This window comes from Amblyomma americanum, chromosome 5, assembly GCF_052857255.1.
Source record: "Amblyomma americanum isolate KBUSLIRL-KWMA chromosome 5, ASM5285725v1, whole genome shotgun sequence".
Classification (NCBI taxonomy): Eukaryota; Metazoa; Arthropoda; class Arachnida; order Ixodida; family Ixodidae; genus Amblyomma; species Amblyomma americanum.
Window position 1 is genome coordinate 15,112,885 of NC_135501.1, and position 19,207 is coordinate 15,132,091.

Sequence of the window (19,207 nt, forward strand, 5' to 3'; positions counted from 1 at the left end):
AAAGGACAGAGCGAAAGCTCTGCAGAAAAAATTAGCCAATAGACAGGACGTGGTTTACACGGACGCGGCGGAATATGAAGGCAGAACGGGTTTCGTAGCCCTGGCGACCAGGGAGGGCGGAGACCGAGTCTCGTGCTGCAGCACCGAACAGAGTGATGCAACAGCGGCTGAGGAGGTAGCCATTGCGCTGGCTTTAACTCAACGGAATGTTAGGGTGATTATAACAGATTCCAAATCGGCTATCCGCAACTACAACGCAGGCAGGGTATCTGTCGAAGCAGTCAAAATTCTCACAGCCGGCCCGACACCGGCAGAACTAATTAACCTTGTTTGGACTCCGGCCCACGAGGGCCTCCGGGGAAACGAGACAGCGCACGCATTGGCCCGAGGACTCACACACCGGGACCCCAGTGCGGTCTCGTCGAGTAGAGAGTCCCTTCAGACGAGCGAGGAGCTGAACACGTACCAAGATATTCTTAACCATTACAGATTAGGAAGACAGACATTACCTGGAGCATGCAAGGGCCTCAGCAAAAAGGAAGAGGTCATATGGAGAAAGTTACAGGCGGGAGTTTTTCCGAACCCACTCGCACTAAGCAGATGGCATCCGGCGATCCAAGACCCCAGGTGTAAACAGTGTAATGAAATAGCAGACATGATCCACATGGTGTGGACATGCCCTAGCCACAACGAACCAGACAGGAATACAGAGTCCTGGGAGGCTTTAATGGCCAGCCAGAAAGAAGAAGAACAAAAAGAAGTCATCCGTCTGGCCCTGGACACCGCTGAATCCCAAGGGATCCCAGCCTGCTGAAAGGGGAGGAAGATGACGGCGGTCAAGACTCGTCTTTTTCGCCCTCTGATTCCTTGACGGGTGCAAATAAAGTTATTTCATCATCATCATCATCATGCCAAGCGCGTAGCAGAGGGTGCGCGTGCCCCCGTAAGCCACAAAGCAGAATCAAGCAACCCCACAAAGGGGGCAACCGAAAAAGAGAGGGATAAGGCTTTTGAAGCCAGAAAGAAACCAGTGTGTTTCCGTGGTCACGAGCCCGGTCACTTCGCCCACGCTTGCAGGAAGCAGGAAATCGTTCTCTCCTTGGTGGAGGCGGGCGATGAGAACATGCGCCTGCTAGAGCCATACCTGAAAGACATGCAGGTTGATGGAAAACCGTGCCGGGTTCTGAGGGACTCCGCGGCCACCATGGACCTAATCCACCCCACGTACGTGAACGCAGCTGATTTTACTGGGGAATGTGCAGGGATTAGGCAGGTGGCCGAAGAGAATAGCGCATGCTTGCCGATCGCACGAGTTAGAATAGAGAGCCCGTTTGGCGTTCTGGAAACGGAGGCAGCGGTATCACGAAATCTGCCGGGAAAATTTCCGTACCTCTTTTCAAATCGGTCGGAGCAGATGCTCCAGGAAGAGGGTCGTAGTTTCGGCGATCGAACCATCCAGGCGCTTACTCGTGCGAAGACTAGCGAGATTGCAGCTGAAGTAAATCGTAGGAAGAACGAAGGCTCTCCCACGACGGGTCGGGCAGGGGCAAACCCAGGAGGCGATGCTTCTGAGACGAGCGGAGAGGCTCGCGGCAGGAACAGATGCGACGCCGAGTACAAGGACTCAAAGGGGGTCCAGTTCGATCAGCTCGTGGTGCCGCAGAAATACCGCGCAGGCATCCTTAAATTGTGCCACGGTGGGGGTTGGTCTTGCCACCTTGGAGTGAAGAAAACTAAAGCTAGGCTTCTACAGGAGTTTTATTGGCCTGGCTGCGTCAGGGATGTCAAGAAGTTTGTAAAGTCCTGCGACACCTGTCAGCGTGTCGGAAAGCCAGGGGGTTTAAGGAAGGCTCCGATGAAGCTAATGCCCGTGATTAGCGAACCCTTCCGTCGTTTGGTGGGGCACGTAGTCGATCCTCTACCAGTGACTCAGTCGGGCTACCGCTACCGCAAAGGGGCGGGAAAACGGGAATGCCGACTGTCTCCGTCGTAGCTTTCCTGCATAATCTGGCGTAAAATGCCCTAATGCTCGAGAAAGGCTACCGTCTATCATTTTGGTTTTTGTTTTTTGTTTTCTCTTGCTTCTCCGTACCTACCTCATTGCTGAACAAAAAGTTTCTTACCAAATACAAGACGCATGTCTTTTGCGAAAAAAGGAAAAACGAAGAGGAACTAGTTTTGGTTCAGCAGACTTCCGGGCGGGAGCTGTTGGCGAGGGTTAAGTCGTCCAAAATTTGCAGCCATATTGCTCTGTATTAAAGACCTGGCAATGTTCTGAGGCTGGCCGCGTGCTGCCCAGCCGGATGTAGGGGCTGAGCTCAGATCGGATCGCTAATGCTCCGTTAAGGACCCTTGCCAGCTGTGCAGGTCAAGTGGACTGACTACTACGAGGCCGACTGGGACTCTGACGCCCATTCGTGGTGCACCGACCAGCTGCAAACACTTCGTGGCATCTTCTTGGCGGCGGACGGATTGTTATGATCGGAGGCCCCGACAGCGGGAACAGACGAGCCCGGCAGGCGCCATCAAACTATGCTTGACCCAAAGGTGCTGTCGTCCTGAGAAGAGCATTAGGAACGGCTCCTGGCGACGGTGAGCTGTGACGAAAGGCCTCTCATCCCTTCGTCCGGAGTATGGAATGCGGCATTGTTCCCGAACTGGGCCCTCACGTGGACCGGCAGAAAGACGCGAACAAAGGCGCCGAACCCGCCTCGCTCGCTTGCACGTGCGGCCAGACAAAGCGGGGGTGGACACGGCTGATTCATCATACCCTCTGGAATGCCCGGGGGGGGGGGGGGGCGTCAGGACGCATCTTTACACGGAGAGCGTCACCACCTGCTAAGCCAGCGACCTTGTGCACATGATCAACCCGTCGGGAAACACATTCCAGGACGTTTCTTTCCCACAGAGGGGGTCACCGCCTGCTAAGCCTACGACCTTGCGAACCTGCTCAACCGGTCGGAAACAGGATTCCAGGAACTCAAGGCGCCAGGATTCCTCATCGCCTGTGCACGTGTTTGTGGGGACGGAGCGGTCACGGGGTTAGGGAAGAGACTATGAAGAGTGTGTCTTCCGATTGGACGCTTGATCAGCCACCGGTTTCCCTAGCTAGGTGTCTAGGGAATATCCACTGTATTTAAGCCGCGATTTGGCTGGTTTCAGGAGACTCCATCTCTGACTTTTGGGTCTCCCTGCTTCTGTTGCAAATATGTAGCACTTCATCTCTGACTTTTGGTCTCCCTACTTCTCTTGTAAATATGTAAATAAACCTTCAAGTTTTCCAACCCTCCTGAAGGCTTCCCTCCGTCGTCTGCAGAGTTCATCGTCATGCGGTGAAGACCTCGGTCCCGATACCCAAGCATATCACCACCCCCGGCATGCAGAACGAAAATCTTGTCCAGCCTTCTATTCACGTTATAACTACCCCCGCCCCCTGTCTTATTCTCGATGCACGCCGTTTTATGCAAACGCAGTGCTAGTGTACTCCTACCCCCCCGCACCCCCCCCCCGGATATCTGACGTCTATCGAAGCGAACCCTCCAGCACGAGCAAGGAGCTTTCCTCCACCTCCACCCTCCAGAAACACCACCCACCAGCCACGGCAGCCCACTATCTAGGGGTCTGAGCAGCTACTCACCGGCCCCCTCGATCTACTTCCCCCTCCCAGTGACGGCCTCAAGAAGCGACATCCATCGCCCAACAACCCTAATCTTCCCTCCACAAGGCCTTCTCGAACTAGACGCCCACGCAGCAGCAGAATGAAAAAGCGCGGAGAAATCAAATTCCAAGAAAGGATGGGAAAGCTAGCCGCCCTGCAAAAGTACCAACCTCCAGCCCACTATCCTCGCCACCCTCGGCCTATCTCTGTCCACCTTCATACTCCGGAAAAAATTCTGTCGCGTGGCTTAAGCCCCAGCTTAGATTAAGATAATTCAACAGACTAAAAGCATCAGAAATGATCGTCGAGGGTAAATCAAAGTGCTCTCTAAGGTTTGTCGGATGAGTTATCTCATCGTGCCGGAACTATTTCTTCGCAATCCTTACGACGTCCAATGGTTGATGACTTAAGCGACCGAGTTTTCAGTGGAGTACAAGATCGATTGGAGTACTACAAAATGTCCTGAGACAGCAGCAATGGCACCACCGTCTCTGCGTGATTCTGTGAGGTTTCTGCCTGTTTTTAACAAACTCAGATGTGTTTGCGGATCTCAAGCCTTAATCTGTAAGCGGAGGACGATTGAAGAACAAAATTTTTGATATTTTTTGCCATGGTGAAGGTCTTCAGAAACGACAAATTATAGCATGAAAAGGCACAAAAAGGCACTTCTTGATATGCACCGTCTCGGTAAAATGTGTGAGACTTACTGCAATCATTCTACGAACAGGATTTCTTCCAACTTGTCAAGTACTGCACGCGACAAGATTACCTACCAGAGGGGTGATCTTCGCACAATGAACTTGCCATACAATATAGTGCGATTAATGCAGTATATTGAATAGATCCAAGCGATGGAAACGAATCGGGGGAGGGGGCGGGAGTGCTTGTGAAGAATAAGAAAAGATTGGAAGTGCTATTCGTGATATTTTTCCAAGCTACTCTTTTTTGGACGTCAGCAATAGTCCTGAAGATGAGAAACATTCCTTTTTTTGCGGGCAGCTTTCTACAGCGTAGAAAGTCGCACTTTGTCGATGGCGACACACATTTCCCAGAGTAATAGAAACAATTAAATTTCCCCAACTGACTAGCTGCCTTATATATTTCGTACTAACTGCGAAATAGTGCATTATATCCACCATCACCGTGCACACCACCCTGAGGACAAAGGTCCATACTGGAATGCGATTCATGTAATAGCAATCAGGCACCTGATTGCAACTAAGAGATTTGTAGCCGGCTGTTAATAATAGCCATATTAGTTTTTAGAATTTCGAAAACGCCATTACTCTCGCCGCTGTAGCACGACAAAATTTGGCTATTTCTACTAGGTACGAATACTGCAGGAGTTGGCTTGCTTGCATACTTTTCGAAAGTGCCTGTATTTCAGCGCGATGTAGCCAAATTTTGCCGTGACACAGCGGCAAGAGTAATGGCGTTTTCCAAGATCTAAAAACTGATATGGCTATTATTACCGGCCGGCTACAAATCTCAAATTGCAATCAGGTGCCTATTGGCAATAGTTAAAAAGTTAAGTATTCGAACTTATATAATCACTTAGCTAGTTCTATTTAAGATGATTCTCCTGTTTTTTGACGTCCGCCAACGCTGGCATTACTATGCCGGAAAAAGCTTTGGTTTACCTCAAGAACCCTATTTTTAAACACGAGAGATCACCTTCCCAGAAACACCTGGTATGTTGCAGCTCCACAGCTACCATAGTCTTCCATAAAGTTAGCAATAAAATTCCAATACGAAGGGCGTTAGGCAAGGAGACGCGATCTCGCCAATGCTATTCACCGCCTGTTTACACGAGGTATTCCGAGGCCTGAACTGGGAACAGTTGAGGATAAGAGTTAATGAAGAATACCGAAATAACCTGCGATTATCTGATGATATTGTCTTGCTGAGTCACTCAGGAGGAGAACTGCAAAGCATGATATATGAGTTATACAGGCAGAGAAAAACGGTGGGCCTAAAAATTAACATGCAGAAAACCACAGTAATGCTCAACTGCCCAGCGAAGGAACAGTTCGCAATTGATAGCGAGGTGCTGGAAGTGGTAAAGGAATACGTCTACTTAGGGGAGGCAGTGACAGCTTATCCGGATCATGAGAGGGAAATAACTAGAAGGTTAAGAAGGGGGTGGAGCGCTTATGCCAGGTTCTCTCAGATCATGAATAGCAGTTTATCAATATCCTTCAAGAGAAAAGTGTACAACAGCTGCATCGTACCGGTACTCACCTACGGAGCAGAAACGTGGAGGCTAACGAAAAGGGTTCAGCTCAAGTTAACGACAACGCAGCGATCCATGGAAAGAAAAATGATAGGTGTAACGTTAAGAGACCGGAAGTGGGCAGAGCGGGAGAGGGAACAATCGCGGGTTAATGATATCCTAGTCGAAATCAAGAGGGCCAAATGGGCTTCGGCAGGGCATATGATGCAAAGGCAAGATAACCGCTGGTGTCTAAGGGTAACGGAGTGGATTCCAAGGGAAGGCAAACGTAGCAGGAGGCGGCAGAATTAAGGTTAGGTGGGCGGATGAGATTAAAAGGTTTGGAGGCATAGCTGGGCGCAGCTAGCAAAAGACGGAGTTAACTGGAGAGACATGGGAGATGCCTTTGCCCTGCAGTGGGTGTATTCGGGCTGATGATGATAATAATAATAATGATGATGATTATGATGATGATGATGATGATGTTTTGATTTCTTTCACTTTGCGCAAACCCATCAACATCGCCAGATCTTGATCGGGGTTTACCGATCTTAGGGGAGAAACAGCGCAATGAAACACGGACACACGAAGAACGGACACACACGAGCGCTGACTCACGCCAGAGTTGTGAGTCAGCGCTCGTGTGTGTCCGTTCTTCGTGTGTCCGTGTTTCATTGCGCTGTTTCTCCCCTAAAATGCATTACCAACTAGCCCGGAACCTTGCTCTTCTGAAGTTTACCGATCGTTATTGCGCTTTCGCAGCGCTCGGGCGTGAAAACTTACAGGCCACCGTATCGTCATTAAAATTCAGAACATGAGCTTCCCCGAACGCTTAAAAATCTCAAGCAAAAAAACGCTGTTCTTTAAAATATCACACGACATAGTGTGTTCCAGTATCATTTGCATTCAATCTAAATACCTTGTCTCTGACTTATTTCACTGCTTTCTTGCTTCATTTTTTTATTGTTTTACTCGCTAAGATTGTAAGTTCCTTCCCTCCTGTTTTCCCGACGCTCATATATGTGGACTGATTGCTATGGACCAAGAAGAGCTTTCTTCTCTGTTCTTACTTGTTTTGAGGCGAATATGTGGTGCGTTTTCCCCTTTTTTGTGCAGATGGAAACATACTGTGTTGCTTCGAAACTGCGGTCTGTTACCTTGTCACGCTGTCAAACTGCAGCTCTCTCCGGGCCCACGCCGTCACTTGTACCACGATGGCAAATAAAATGAATTGATTTGAGTTGAACACTTTGCTCACTTAACTTAAAACTGCTGAAGCAAATGCTATACCGATGAAAATAAAACTGCTACGCTAATAGCAAATGTATCACGCGGCGTCGTGAGCAATGGTTGTTTTTGCCTATAGAATATCGCGTGCATTTGGGAACAATAATTGTGACTGACGCCTGCTTTGGGAAAGTATCTCCACTAACTCTGGGTCTAAGGCTTCGCAATGCTTCCAGAGCCGTGAGTTATGCCGCGTTCAAGCTTTCTGGGGCAGTACCTAAAGCCGTCTAACGACGAGCACGGCGAGCTGAATAGCGTGTCTAGCGAGGCGGCAACAGGAAGAAGCACAGCGGCGGCGACGACAGAAAAACCTTGCTGAACCGGATGCGGAAACGGAAGACACACGAATAAGAGCGAGAAAGAATAAGCTAACGATGAAGTCCCCGGGGCGTCTGCAGCCTTGTGGCGTGTGTCCAAGCGGCTTCAGAGGCAGCTGAACAGAGGGAACGGGGACTCGAATCGCAACGATCCGCTCAAGCGGCTTACCGCCAGCGGAAAGCCGAGGAACGACTGCAAGAACATTCGCGTTAGACTGGAATTTACAAGCTTATCAAAATCAAAAAAGAGATAAACTGAGTTAAACAAAGGCAAACGTGTTAGTGCAAATAAGCCACACTTTGTTTAACTAAAAAACTCTATGCGAAACTACAGAAGAATCATTTGCAATGTTTTGTTCCTTTTTACTGGCGTTAATTTTGAATAACAAAATGACATGCTAGTGCTTTTCGGGGTAAAGGGAATCACGTATAACAAGTTTCGACGTTATAACTTCGGCTTCCAGTAACTAGATATGTGCATCACACATTCTTGCACTACTGCTAGAATCATAGCGTTTTCGTGAAACACATAAGAGCGCAAACTGGCAACACGGACAAGGAAGGGAACAGGGCGAGCGCTACACTTTCAACAGGGTTTATTCAGGGAAGAGCGTATATATAGCCTCTGACCTTATCCATGCTCTTAATCTCAATTTGATAAACATCTACCTTTCACAGATATGCCTCAAGGAACATCATTTCACTGTGCCGGATAATAACCGAGGTATCACTGATGCAATTGTCCCCTCGTTTTTTGATATAAAAGGCTTCCACGAGCTCACGTTCGGTCTTATCACGGCTTTTCAGTAGCACTTTGCATTCAGGCAGTCGGGGCTTGCAGACTATACGTTTCTCTTTCGAGCATGCTTGGCAGTGGTCTGGAAGATGGGCTCCTTTCTTATTCAAAGAATTCTTGTGTTCAAGCAGGCGCTCATTAAGACACCGGCCGGTCTGTCCAACGTACACCTTACCGCATGTAAGCGGGAACTCGTACACCACTCCTTTCTTGCAGCCAACAAGTGGCGTTCGGTGTCTGATGGCGCACTCTTGCATTTCCTTTCTCCCAATACGTGAGCACATTCCGGCTAGTTTTCGCGGCGCTGAAAATACCACGTTGACGCCGTACTTATTGAAATGTGGTGGTGCGCATTTGGCCGGTTCTCTCAGATCATGAACAGCAAGTTACCATTACCTATATCCCTCGAGAGAAAACCGTATATATATATATATATATATATATATATATATATATATATATATATATATATATATATATATATATATATATATATATATATATATATATATATATATATATATATATATATATATATATATATATATATATATATATATATATATATAGCAGACAAGTTAAGGGAAATGAGGGGCTTGTTGCCAAATACATGAAGGAAGCCAACAGTCACCGAAACCAAGGTGCATTGGGGAATGTTTTCTTTTTTTCTTTAATTGATTGTGCGGATTAGTGGGAGAAAAATACTTCATTTAAGCTTTGATTTAAAGAAAACTACTTATAAAGCAGCAGACCGGCCCAGCAACCATGCCCACTGGCGGCATGGTTGTTTTTTCTGCTGCTTTATAAGTTGTTTTCGTTAAATCAAAGCTTAAATGAAGTATTTTTCTCAAACTAATCCGCACATTAAATTAAAGAAAAAAAAGAAAACATTCCCTAATGCACCTTGGTTTCGGTGACTGTTGGCTTCCTTCATATATATATATATATATATATATATATATATATTTAAGAGAAGTGGGCACTTCTACAAAGACACTGCAAAGTGCCCACTTCTCTTAAATATTTATTCTGCGGAGCCAACGCAACCTACGTATATATATATATATATATATATATATATATATATCACCGCTATTCACCTATGCGGCTGTACCGTACATGCTAACGAAAAGGCTTCAGCTTAAATTGAGGGCAACGCAGTGAGCCATGGAAAGAAAAATGATAGGTTCAATATTAAGTGACTGGAAGGGGACAGAGTGGATCAGAGAATAAACGCGAGTTGGTGACATCCTAGTCGAAATCAAGAGGACGAAATGGGCTTGGGCAGGGCATGTAATGCGGAGGCAAAAGAACCGCTGGTCCTTAAGTGTATAGGAGTGGATTCCAGGAGACGGCAAGCGCGGGAGAGGGCGAAAGAAAATTAGACGACTGAGATAAACAAGCTTGCGGGGGTACGGCGGCCGCAGTTAACACAGGACAAGTTTAATTTGAAATGTACGGGAGAGGCCTTTGTCCTGCAGTGGACGTAGTCAGGCTGATGATGATGATGATGCGCGGAGCATGCAAGACACCTGTCAAGGTTTAGCTTTTTGGAAGGAGAGAAGAGCCCTTTTGCTAGCCTTTCAAGATGTTTTGGTATTCGAAGATGCCGTGACGGCTCCACTGTGCGGCTGAAAAACAGACCCAGTGGTCCGAAGACTTGACCAAGCCCTTAGGTTACGCCGGTGTAGTTGTTCGTGTAGGTGTTGTTGCTGCTATGACGTCACAGCTGCATAGAAAAAGGTTAAGCATTTTAATTTATTTGTTTTGCTGATCTTCTCACGTGATGACGTTCAACCTTTTCTGTAAAAAATTTTGTTCTCAACCGGCAAAAGAACAGTATGCCTGCAGAAGCTACTGCTGAACAGTAAAGGCTGCCAAGAAGGCGGAAAATTTATAACATAGGGAGACCTTTCTCCCTGGGTCAGGCGGCTGCTAATGTTAAATATTTAATTGTTTGAAAGCTCCCATTCAACCCACCAGCGGCATTCAACAACATTAAACGAAGAGGGTAGTGAATATACTTGGGAAACATTTTTTTATTATGAGGATGGCAGCACTTCGTGGAGCCGAACGAGGTTAAATGCGCAAGAAATTATTAAGAAGCTTGTTCCAAAGATTCAAGCGCAGATTCATAAACATACGAAAGCGGTTGCAACCATTCCATGAAAAATTGCGTTTACTCCTTTTTTTAACCTCGCTCACATGCTATTAAGGCATAACTTGGGTTCGCTGCATATTAATTAAAGGAAATATTGTAAGCTGTTTTCATGCAGGAACCGGAAAAGGCTCCTGCTCTTATTGTTTTCTGTCAGCCACTTGGCCAAATCCTCCTCCATTGTCGCCGTTAGTCCCACTCCCTTAATTGGACCTGCCGCCACTAAGTTCTGCAAGTGAAAAAAAAAAGCCAAACTTTTTGCCTGTCTTGTAATAAGTGCACGTCAGTTCAGATACAAGAAGCGAAAAGTACTGCAAAAGTAGGTCATATTGTTAAGAGGTGATGTGTATTAGCTCATGTGTATCGCGGTGAATGTGTGTACCATGAATAAATCGTTGTGCACCGCGAAGTCCGCTTGCTGGAAGAACGGACAAAGCTGCCTGTCTGAGTCTGTGGCTCATGCGCTTTAACACCGGCCTTTTACAGTAGTCGCAGAGCACTGAAGCAGTCAACTACGACCACAGTAGCAGAAAATTCTGGGAGCCATTCCCCCGAGAAGCCTGCCAACGACACCAACATCATTAAGGATGCTGACGTAGGTGACTGGAAGGCAAGGCTAGTTATACCTCCTCGTTATTTAACAACAAAAAACTTGTGAGGTAACGGACACCAATGGCAACGAACTTGAGGACTTCTGCCTCAAGCGGGAGCTACTGATGGGCACCTTTGAGAAAGGCTGGGCAAAGCCGTCACCTATTCAGGAGGCCAGTATCCCGATCACAATGCTGGGCCGTGACATCCTGGCCAGGGCCAAGAATGGCACGGGAAAGACGGGTGCCTACATCATCCCCAGCATAGATGTCACCAAGGACCACATCCCAGCCATGGCCATAGTCTCCAGAGGAGTCAGGTGAGCATCGAGCTGACGAAGCACCTCAAGGCCCGCGTCATGGTCACCAGGGGCGGCACGAACCTCAAGAATGAGTTCAATCGCATCCACGAGAATGTACACGTGATCATCGCCACACCTGGTCGAAATTTGGATCTCATGGAGGAAAGAGTAGCACAGATGGACAGGTACAAAGTGCTCGTGTTAGGCGAAGCGGACAGGCTGCTCTCTTAAGACTTCAAGGGCCTGCTGGACAAGGTGATCAGCTTCCTGCCTCAGGACCGGCACATCCTGCTCATCATCATCATCAGCCTTAGTACACCCACTGCAGGGCAAAGGCCTCTCCCATGTCTCCCCAATAAACCCTGTCCTTTGCCAGCTGCATCCACCCTTTGCCTGCAAAGTTCTTAATCTCATCCGCCCACCTAACCTTCTGCCGCCCCCTGCTACGCTTACTTTCTCTTGGAATCCACTCCGTTGCCCTTAAGGACCAGCGGTTATCTTGCCTTCGCCTTACATGCCCTGCCAAAGGGCATTTCTGTCTTTTGATTTCCACTAGGATGTCACTAACCCGCGTTTGTTCCCTCACCCACTCTGCCCGCTTCCGGTCTCTTAACGTTACACCTATAATTTTTCTTTCCATGGCTCGCTGCGTAGTCCTTAACTTAAGCTGAACTCTTTTCGTTAGCCTCCATGTTTCTGCCCCGTAGGTGAGTACCGGTAAGATAAAGTTGTTGTACACTTTTCTCTTGAGGGAAATTGGTAAACTGCCACTCATGATCTGCGATAACTTGCCATATGCGCTCCACCCCATTCTTATCCTTCTAGTTATCTCCCTCTCATGATCCGGATCAGCTGTCACTACCTGCCCTAAGTAGACGTATTCTGTCACAACTTCTGGGCTCTCGCTGCCAATTGTGAACTTGTTATTGTTCCCTTGCTAGGCTGTTGAACTTTGCCTTGGTTTTCTGCATGTTAATTCTTAGACCCGTCGTTCTGCTCTGCCTGTCTAACTCATTGATCATGATTTGCTGTTCACCTCCTGAGTGACTCAGCAAGGCAATGTCATCAGCGAATCGCAGATTATTTAGGTATTCTCCATTTATTCTTATTCCCAACTGTTCCCAATTCAGGCCTGGGAATGCCTCCTGTAATCATGCGGTGAACAGCATTGGGGAGATCGTGTCTCCTTGCCTTAAGCCTTTCCTTATTGGAATTTTATTGCTGACTCTATGGAGGACTATAGTAGCCGTGCAGTTGCTATATAGATCTTCCAGTATTTTGACATAAGGCTCTTCCACCCCCTGATTACGCAATGCCTGTATGACTGCTGAGGTTTCCACTGAGTCGAATGCTTTCTTGTAATCAATGAAAGCTATATATAGGTGTTGGTAATATTCTGCGCATTTTTCTATCAGCTGATTGAGTGTGAATATGATCTATTGTGGAATATCCTTTGCGAAAGCCTGCCTGATCATTTAGTTGATTAAAGTCTAACGTTGCTCAGACTCTATTAGCGATTACCTTAGTAAATACTTTGTAGACAACGAATAGTAAGCTGATCGGCATGCAATTTTTCAAGTCCTTGGCGTCTTCCTCCTTATGAATTAAGATAATGTTTGCATTCTTCAAAGCTACTGGTACAGTCGAGGTCATAAGGCATTGCGCATACAGGGTGGCTAGTTTTTCTAGCACGATGTCCCCTCCATCCTTCAACAGATCTGCTGTTGCCTGATCCTCCCCAGCTGCTTTTGCCTTTTTCATTGCCTCTAAGGCTTTCTTTACTTAATCTTCGGTTACTGGCGGGATGACGCATTGCTGTGCACTGCTGTCTTTCTCATTAACGCTCTGATTACATTGACTACTGTACAGGTCTGTGTAGACCTCTTCAGCTACGGTGACATTGCCCTGCTTGTCTCTTAATGCATACATCTGGTTTTTACCTATGCCTAGTTTCCTCTTCAATGCTTTTAGGCTACCTCCGTTCTTTAGAGCATGCTCAATTCTCTTCATATTAAACTTCTTTATGTCCGCTACCTTGCGCTTATTTATTAACTTTGATAGCTCTGTTAGTTCTATTCTGTCGGTAGGGTTAGACGCCCTCATGCTTTGGCGCTTCTTAATCAGATCTTTCGTCACCTGAGATAGCTTTCCGGTATCCTGTCGAACTGTCCTACCGCCTATTTCTACTGCGCATTCCGTAATTATTGATGTCAGATTATCGTGCATTGTATGAACATCAAGATCGTCTTCTTCAGTTAAAGCCGAATATCTGTTTTGCAGCGATATCCTAAGCTCCTGTGCTTTCCCTCTCACGGCTAACTCGTTAATGGTCTTCCTCTTCACTAGCTTCTTCCGTTCCTTCTGCAAGTGTAAGCTAATTCGAGACCTTACCATTCTGTGGTCGCTAGAACGCGCCTTTCTGAGGACGGCCACATCCTGAATGATGCCAGGTTTAGCGCATAGTATGAAGTCGATCTCATTTTTAGTTTCACCATTGGGGCTCTTCTATGTCCACTTCCTGTTTTCTCGTTTGTGGAAGAAGGTATTCGTGATCCATAAATTATTTCTATCCGCGAATTCGACTAATAACTCTCCCCTGCTATTTCAAGACCCTATCCCATAGTCACCTACCGCGTGGTCGTCAGCCTGCTTCTTGCCCACCTTCGCATTGAATTAGCCCATCAGTACAGTGTACTGTGATTTTACTTTGTTTATTGCCGATTCTACGTCCACATAGAATCTTTCAACGGTCTGGTCATCATGGCTCGATATGGGCGCGTAGGCCTGCACCACTTTCAGCTTGTACCTCCTATTCAGCCTAATTACTATAGCTGCTACCCTCTCGTTAATACTATAGAGCTCCTCTACGTTACCAGCTATATCCTTATTAATGAGGAATCCCACACCTAATTCTCGTCTATCCTCTAATCCGCGATAGCACAGTATATGTCCGTCCTTTAGTACTGTATACGCCTCACCTGTCCTCCTAACTTCGTTAATCCCTATCACATCCCATTTAATTCCCGCTAGTTCCTCGAACAGCACCGCTAGGCTAGCTTCACTCGATAAGGTTCTAGCGTTAAACGTCGCCAGGTCCAAATTCCGATGGTGGCCTGTCCGGAGGCAGAGATTCTTAGCACCCTCCGCTGCGTCACAGGTCTGACCGCCGCTGTGGTCAGTTGCTCCGCAGCCGTTGGGGACTGAGGGCCGAGGGTTAATTGGTTTGAGCATAGAAGGTTGTGGCCAAGTACTACACCAGGGTGGCCAAATCCTGCTCTGGTGAGAGAGTGCGTTGTTGGTTCTGGTCACCGAGATCAGGCCGCTCTCCAGGCCTGGTTATGCAATTCCATCGACACGCGGATTTTTTTTTTTTTGAAACCCGTGAAGAATTGCGCGGCTCCAGGATTCGTGCCCCGGTCCTCCTGCACGCGAGGCGGATACTCTGCCTGTACGCCATCGCAGCGCTGCACTCCTGCTCTACTGCACCACATTATCACTCATGGTGGAGCAGTTCATTGAAAAGCATTTGCACAATCCCTATGCGATTAATCTCATGGATGAGCTGATCTTGGAGGGTGTGACGCAGTACTAAGCATTTGTCCAGGAAATGCAGTAGGTCCACTGCCTAAAAGCGCTGTTCTCTAAGCTGCAATCAACTAGTCGATCACCTTCTGCAACTCCACCTAGCGGGTGGAGCTCCTGGCCAAGAACATAACGGAGCACGGCTACTCGTGCTACCACATCACGTCTAGTGCTTCGGCTTGCTGCCACGTAACAATATGTGCGTCTGTTCCCGGTCTTTTAAATGTAAGTCTGTGCATGAATGTCACGACGAAAAACTGTCACTTTGTTTTGTTGGCGCTTGTTATCCTACCACTCATTGCATACTGTCTGAAGTGTGACTAATATACGAAATATACACGTGAAGAGGGTGGCCGTTCCATTAGAATCCAGCAACTTTATTGCATCCCAGCTTCTCGACCTCACCGCTCTCGCGTCGCCTATTTTTTCAGAAGTTGAAGCCTCTGGAGCGAATTTTCTGCTATGCGATGTGCAGAGACAACGGAGTTCAGAGGATATTAGAAAAACGAGTTTTTTTTTTCTTCGACGGTAACGCAATCATAACCACGCGAAGGTAGACACTTGCGAAAATAGATGATGTTCAATTGCATGAAATAAGAATACTCTACGATATGCGGCCTTCACTTGATAAATATATGTTCGGCCCAAAGCTTGGTGACATCAGGTGCTTTTTGAAGTGAATCAAAGCGAATGTGTACGGACGTACTTAAATGATGCAAGAATTCAGGCGAAGCCAGATTAAATGAAAATTCGAAATTATCCACGCCTCCTTTTCCCAGAACTGATTAAGACTGAGTGCTCAACTGTTTCGTCCCAAAGGAACCGTTTGGGCTTAATTCGAGGCCAGCCTCCCTTGAGGCAACCCTTTGTGCGAGGTTCCGGACTGACTTCCACCGCGTGTCGTCCTTTCGCACACCGAAATGTGAGCACACGACTTCGTCTCCACTGAAATGCAGCCGCTGTGGTCGAGATCATGCCCGTGACCTTTGTTTCCTCTGACCATGCCCACTTGGCCAGTGGGCCTCTTTCAGAATTAATCTGTAAATGACAGGCGCGGTAATTTGTTTGTCAGCGTGCCCAAACCATGGGCGCCACCTAAGGATGAAGATGCATCCCCAAAAAATTCATGCAATGCGCATAAAAACCAAAAGGCAGTGAGTAATGCTGAGGCATACCTCTTTTACTTCCTTGCGAGCCTGCGAACGCCGACATGTACTTGAAATTGTCTTTGCACGTTGGTTAACACCGCCTTCTTGATAGTAACAAAACCACGCTTAACGCGCCACGAAGAGGAAACAATGAAAGCCGCTTCTTCATGGCCAACATTACTGGATAAAAATTTTGAATATTGGAATATTGTAAGGTATTGTTGCGGAACTATTGAAGGTAGTGGTTCATTCTCCTGATGCTTAACAAGATCTTTCTTTTAGAGTGTTTCCATCACTCGCACCGAGCAGTTGAGACTACCTTAGAAAAGAAATGGAAACCCTTTTGACTAATGCTGAAGCGTTAATAGGAAAAAAAATGCAATCCTTCCCACGGAAAATCTGTGGGTACATTGATTGTTACACTGAAATCTTACAAAATATAAAAAAATTGCGTCATAAACTGTTTCCCGTTCAAAAATGCTTTTGTCCAGAATTTTTGGGTATGTTTCGTTTTTTCCGAACTGCAGAGTTGAGCATCAGCTCTCCTGTGGCACTCGATGAGTACATATCATGTTTACTTCTGCATTCGCCCTTTCTCGACGAGAAAAGAGACACAGTGATTAAAATTATGAAATGAAGCCGAACGCGTGATGTCCGCAAAGGGAACTGTGTGATACTCAATTTAAAGAACAATGGGCCACTTGTGCTCTGCCATTAAGAGAGGGGCAGGATATACAGGAAACCTTTGTGACGTTCTGAAGTGCTCTAGCAATTATATACATTTTGTGTTCACATATTACAATAGATACAAAGTACAGACCGGAGAACAAAGTTTCGTTGGGGCTCGGATTTTCGTACATAAGTAGAAAACGCGCACACTTTACTATATTTATTTGCAAAATTAAGCATTTGCATCGCTGCATACTGACACTTCTAAGCATGAATACCATCGTTAAGCCCCACGTAACTCACGTAGGGCTTCACGGCAGAATCCTGCTGACGAGTGTCGAATATAGAGAAATGGCGCGTACAAATGATGCCTGGAAAAGGCGTTAGGTCGCCCTTAGGAAGCAATCTTGAAAACTTCATTGCTGCCAAGGTACTGTTTGCAACAGTGCGCTGAGGGCAGGTTGCACAGTACTGAATGCAAGCTGTGACAGAATGGCTGCTCAGAGGCGACAGAAGCACTAGGACGCAGTCTATAACAATAGCGGTGGCAACTCTCTGACTGCAAACTTAGTTGCATTTGTTGAAGTAAGAACGCACGCTGTGGTATTCATCTACGCTCTACGCGCTAATGTTAAAGAAACACAGCTGTTCACATACCTATCCTCAAGTGACGGCTATTATTGGGTTATATCTGCATGATTAGTGCATGCAACTGAGAGGAGTGGTTTAGAGAACGGGCGCTCACCTTTGGTGACTTTGCCCATCATGCCAAGGTTGCTGATCAATGTCCGCATCCCAATCATGTCGGCACTTTGCACGTGCGTGAACCCCTCCGTCAACAAGAGATGGCAGTGTGAGAAGGCCCTTGCAAGCCGATGGCCTCACGTGTCCCACGAAGCGGAAATATGCGAGGGTGCCTCAGAGGCACGCACTATGGTCACGGAGGGACGGTGTCAGAAACACTCGGTTGGGTCTGAAGAGTTCGCCGGAAATCGGGGAGCCATTCTGGCCGACGCAGAATCCACGCCTCCTCTGGAAATCAGCCGTTGCGGATCAGATAAACGGAAAGGAGCACCGCTGCCTCTGATGGGGCCTGCTACGTTTCTCAGCGGGTATAGCAGTAAGGCTAAAGAACGCCGTATACCCGTTCACAGCCCCAGTGGTCCCGCAAACTACTCGTGAAACACTTTTCGTTACGTGTAAATAACTTGCTTGCTATTTGCTCTGGGAGATGGCAAATTTACTGGCTCCTTTTACTTTAAACCTGACGCTTGAAAACTTCAGCTTGATCTCGATACAGACGATGGCAAGTTTTGTTGAGGTCAGCAGTGATCGGAAGCTGAGAGATAAGGCACCTGGATCGGATCACTGATATGTTGATGAAAATATGGCAGCGGATTACGCAGCAGCTTAGGCCAGTGAAGAAGCGATTCAAGGAGCAAGCTGAATATCTGCACAACGCCCCGTAATCCTTGCCGACGGGGTGTAGATGTGAAGGGCCGACACACTAGTGTAGCATGGATAACGAGCTGCGATATGCTGCGCCGACAAAGGCTCGGCAGCAATCAGATTCTTCCGGGACCGAGCTCAGGAACTCAGCCGATTAGTGCACGGGCTGTTCCAACTCGTCCCAGCTGGTTCCCGCCGGTTTCCTCCCTTTTAGGCAGCACGCGCGGCGAAAGCATGAGATGAGCAAAAAGCAAAATGCAAGCCAGCCGAGCCTTCACTGCGTCCGATGCCTCCCTCGCTCTTGTTCAGATCGAGTCGGAGGGCAGGGTAGGTGGGAGAAGAAAAAGCACCACTCTCCCCTCCTCCTCAGATAATGAGAGCGAACCTGCTGCTACGGCGAAGAAAGGCGGTGCAGCGCTCGCAGCATCACCGGCACGCCGCTCACACCTGCTGGCCAGTTCCCGAATTCCTGCGCAGCGATGGATGTGGCGCGGCAGCGGGCCACGAAGCCCTCGATCCACGATATCGGCGAGGTCGTCAGTGGAGGAATGCGGTGGCCGGACACGGATTTCCGAAATCAGTCGCAGCCGGTCACCGCGGGCCCGGGCTGCCTCCTAGGAGCCGTTCTGGTTCGCCTCCCACCGACCGATGGATTGAACGAGGCTTAGAGGGGAAGACGCCGAGCACGGGCTTCCCATTGGCCAGCGCTCCGCGGCAGCAGCTCGCTCGGTCGCTCGCTCGCGCGCGCCGTTTCCCCTCCGTGGCCGCTGTTTTTTTTTTTCCTCTCTCTCGTTGTCCTCCTCCCTAGAGCCCGTTCCATAGCTGCCTCGACGCTACAAATAAGGCGGAGAGAGAAGCGGAAGATGACGGAGGGGACCCGGGAAGCCGGAGAGCCGAATCGAGAAAGTGCGGAGCAGGCGGATGAATGACGTCACGGAGATGTCACGTTGCGTCGAAGGCCACGTGATGGGCTTCCACTTTGCCCTCAGTACCACTCTCTCTTGCGGTACGGGCGGTAGGGATGACACAATGGCGCCAT

At 47.8% G+C, this 19,207-nt stretch overlaps 1 protein-coding gene and 1 pseudogene across 2 annotated transcripts in view; one reads left to right on the forward strand and one right to left on the reverse strand.

Annotated features, from left to right (window-relative positions):
- The window catches only part of LOC144132304 (Kv channel-interacting protein 4-like), a 281,668-nt gene extending 262,747 nt beyond the window's left edge, over positions 1 to 18,921 (reverse strand). The window contains exon 1 of one of the 2 annotated variants that reach the window (XR_013314772.1): positions 17,465 to 18,921. Coding sequence is in view for 1 of the 2 variants with exons in the window: in XM_077664615.1 (XP_077520741.1) it covers positions 17,465 to 17,522 (58 nt within the window). In the remaining variant the exon portion in view is untranslated. The remainder of the gene's footprint in view (positions 1 to 17,464) is intronic. The other variant, XM_077664615.1, reaches the window with a different exon arrangement.
- LOC144133459 (ATP-dependent RNA helicase me31b-like) lies at positions 7,324 to 16,583 on the forward strand (annotated as a pseudogene).
- Positions 18,922 to 19,207: the final 286 nt, after the last annotated feature.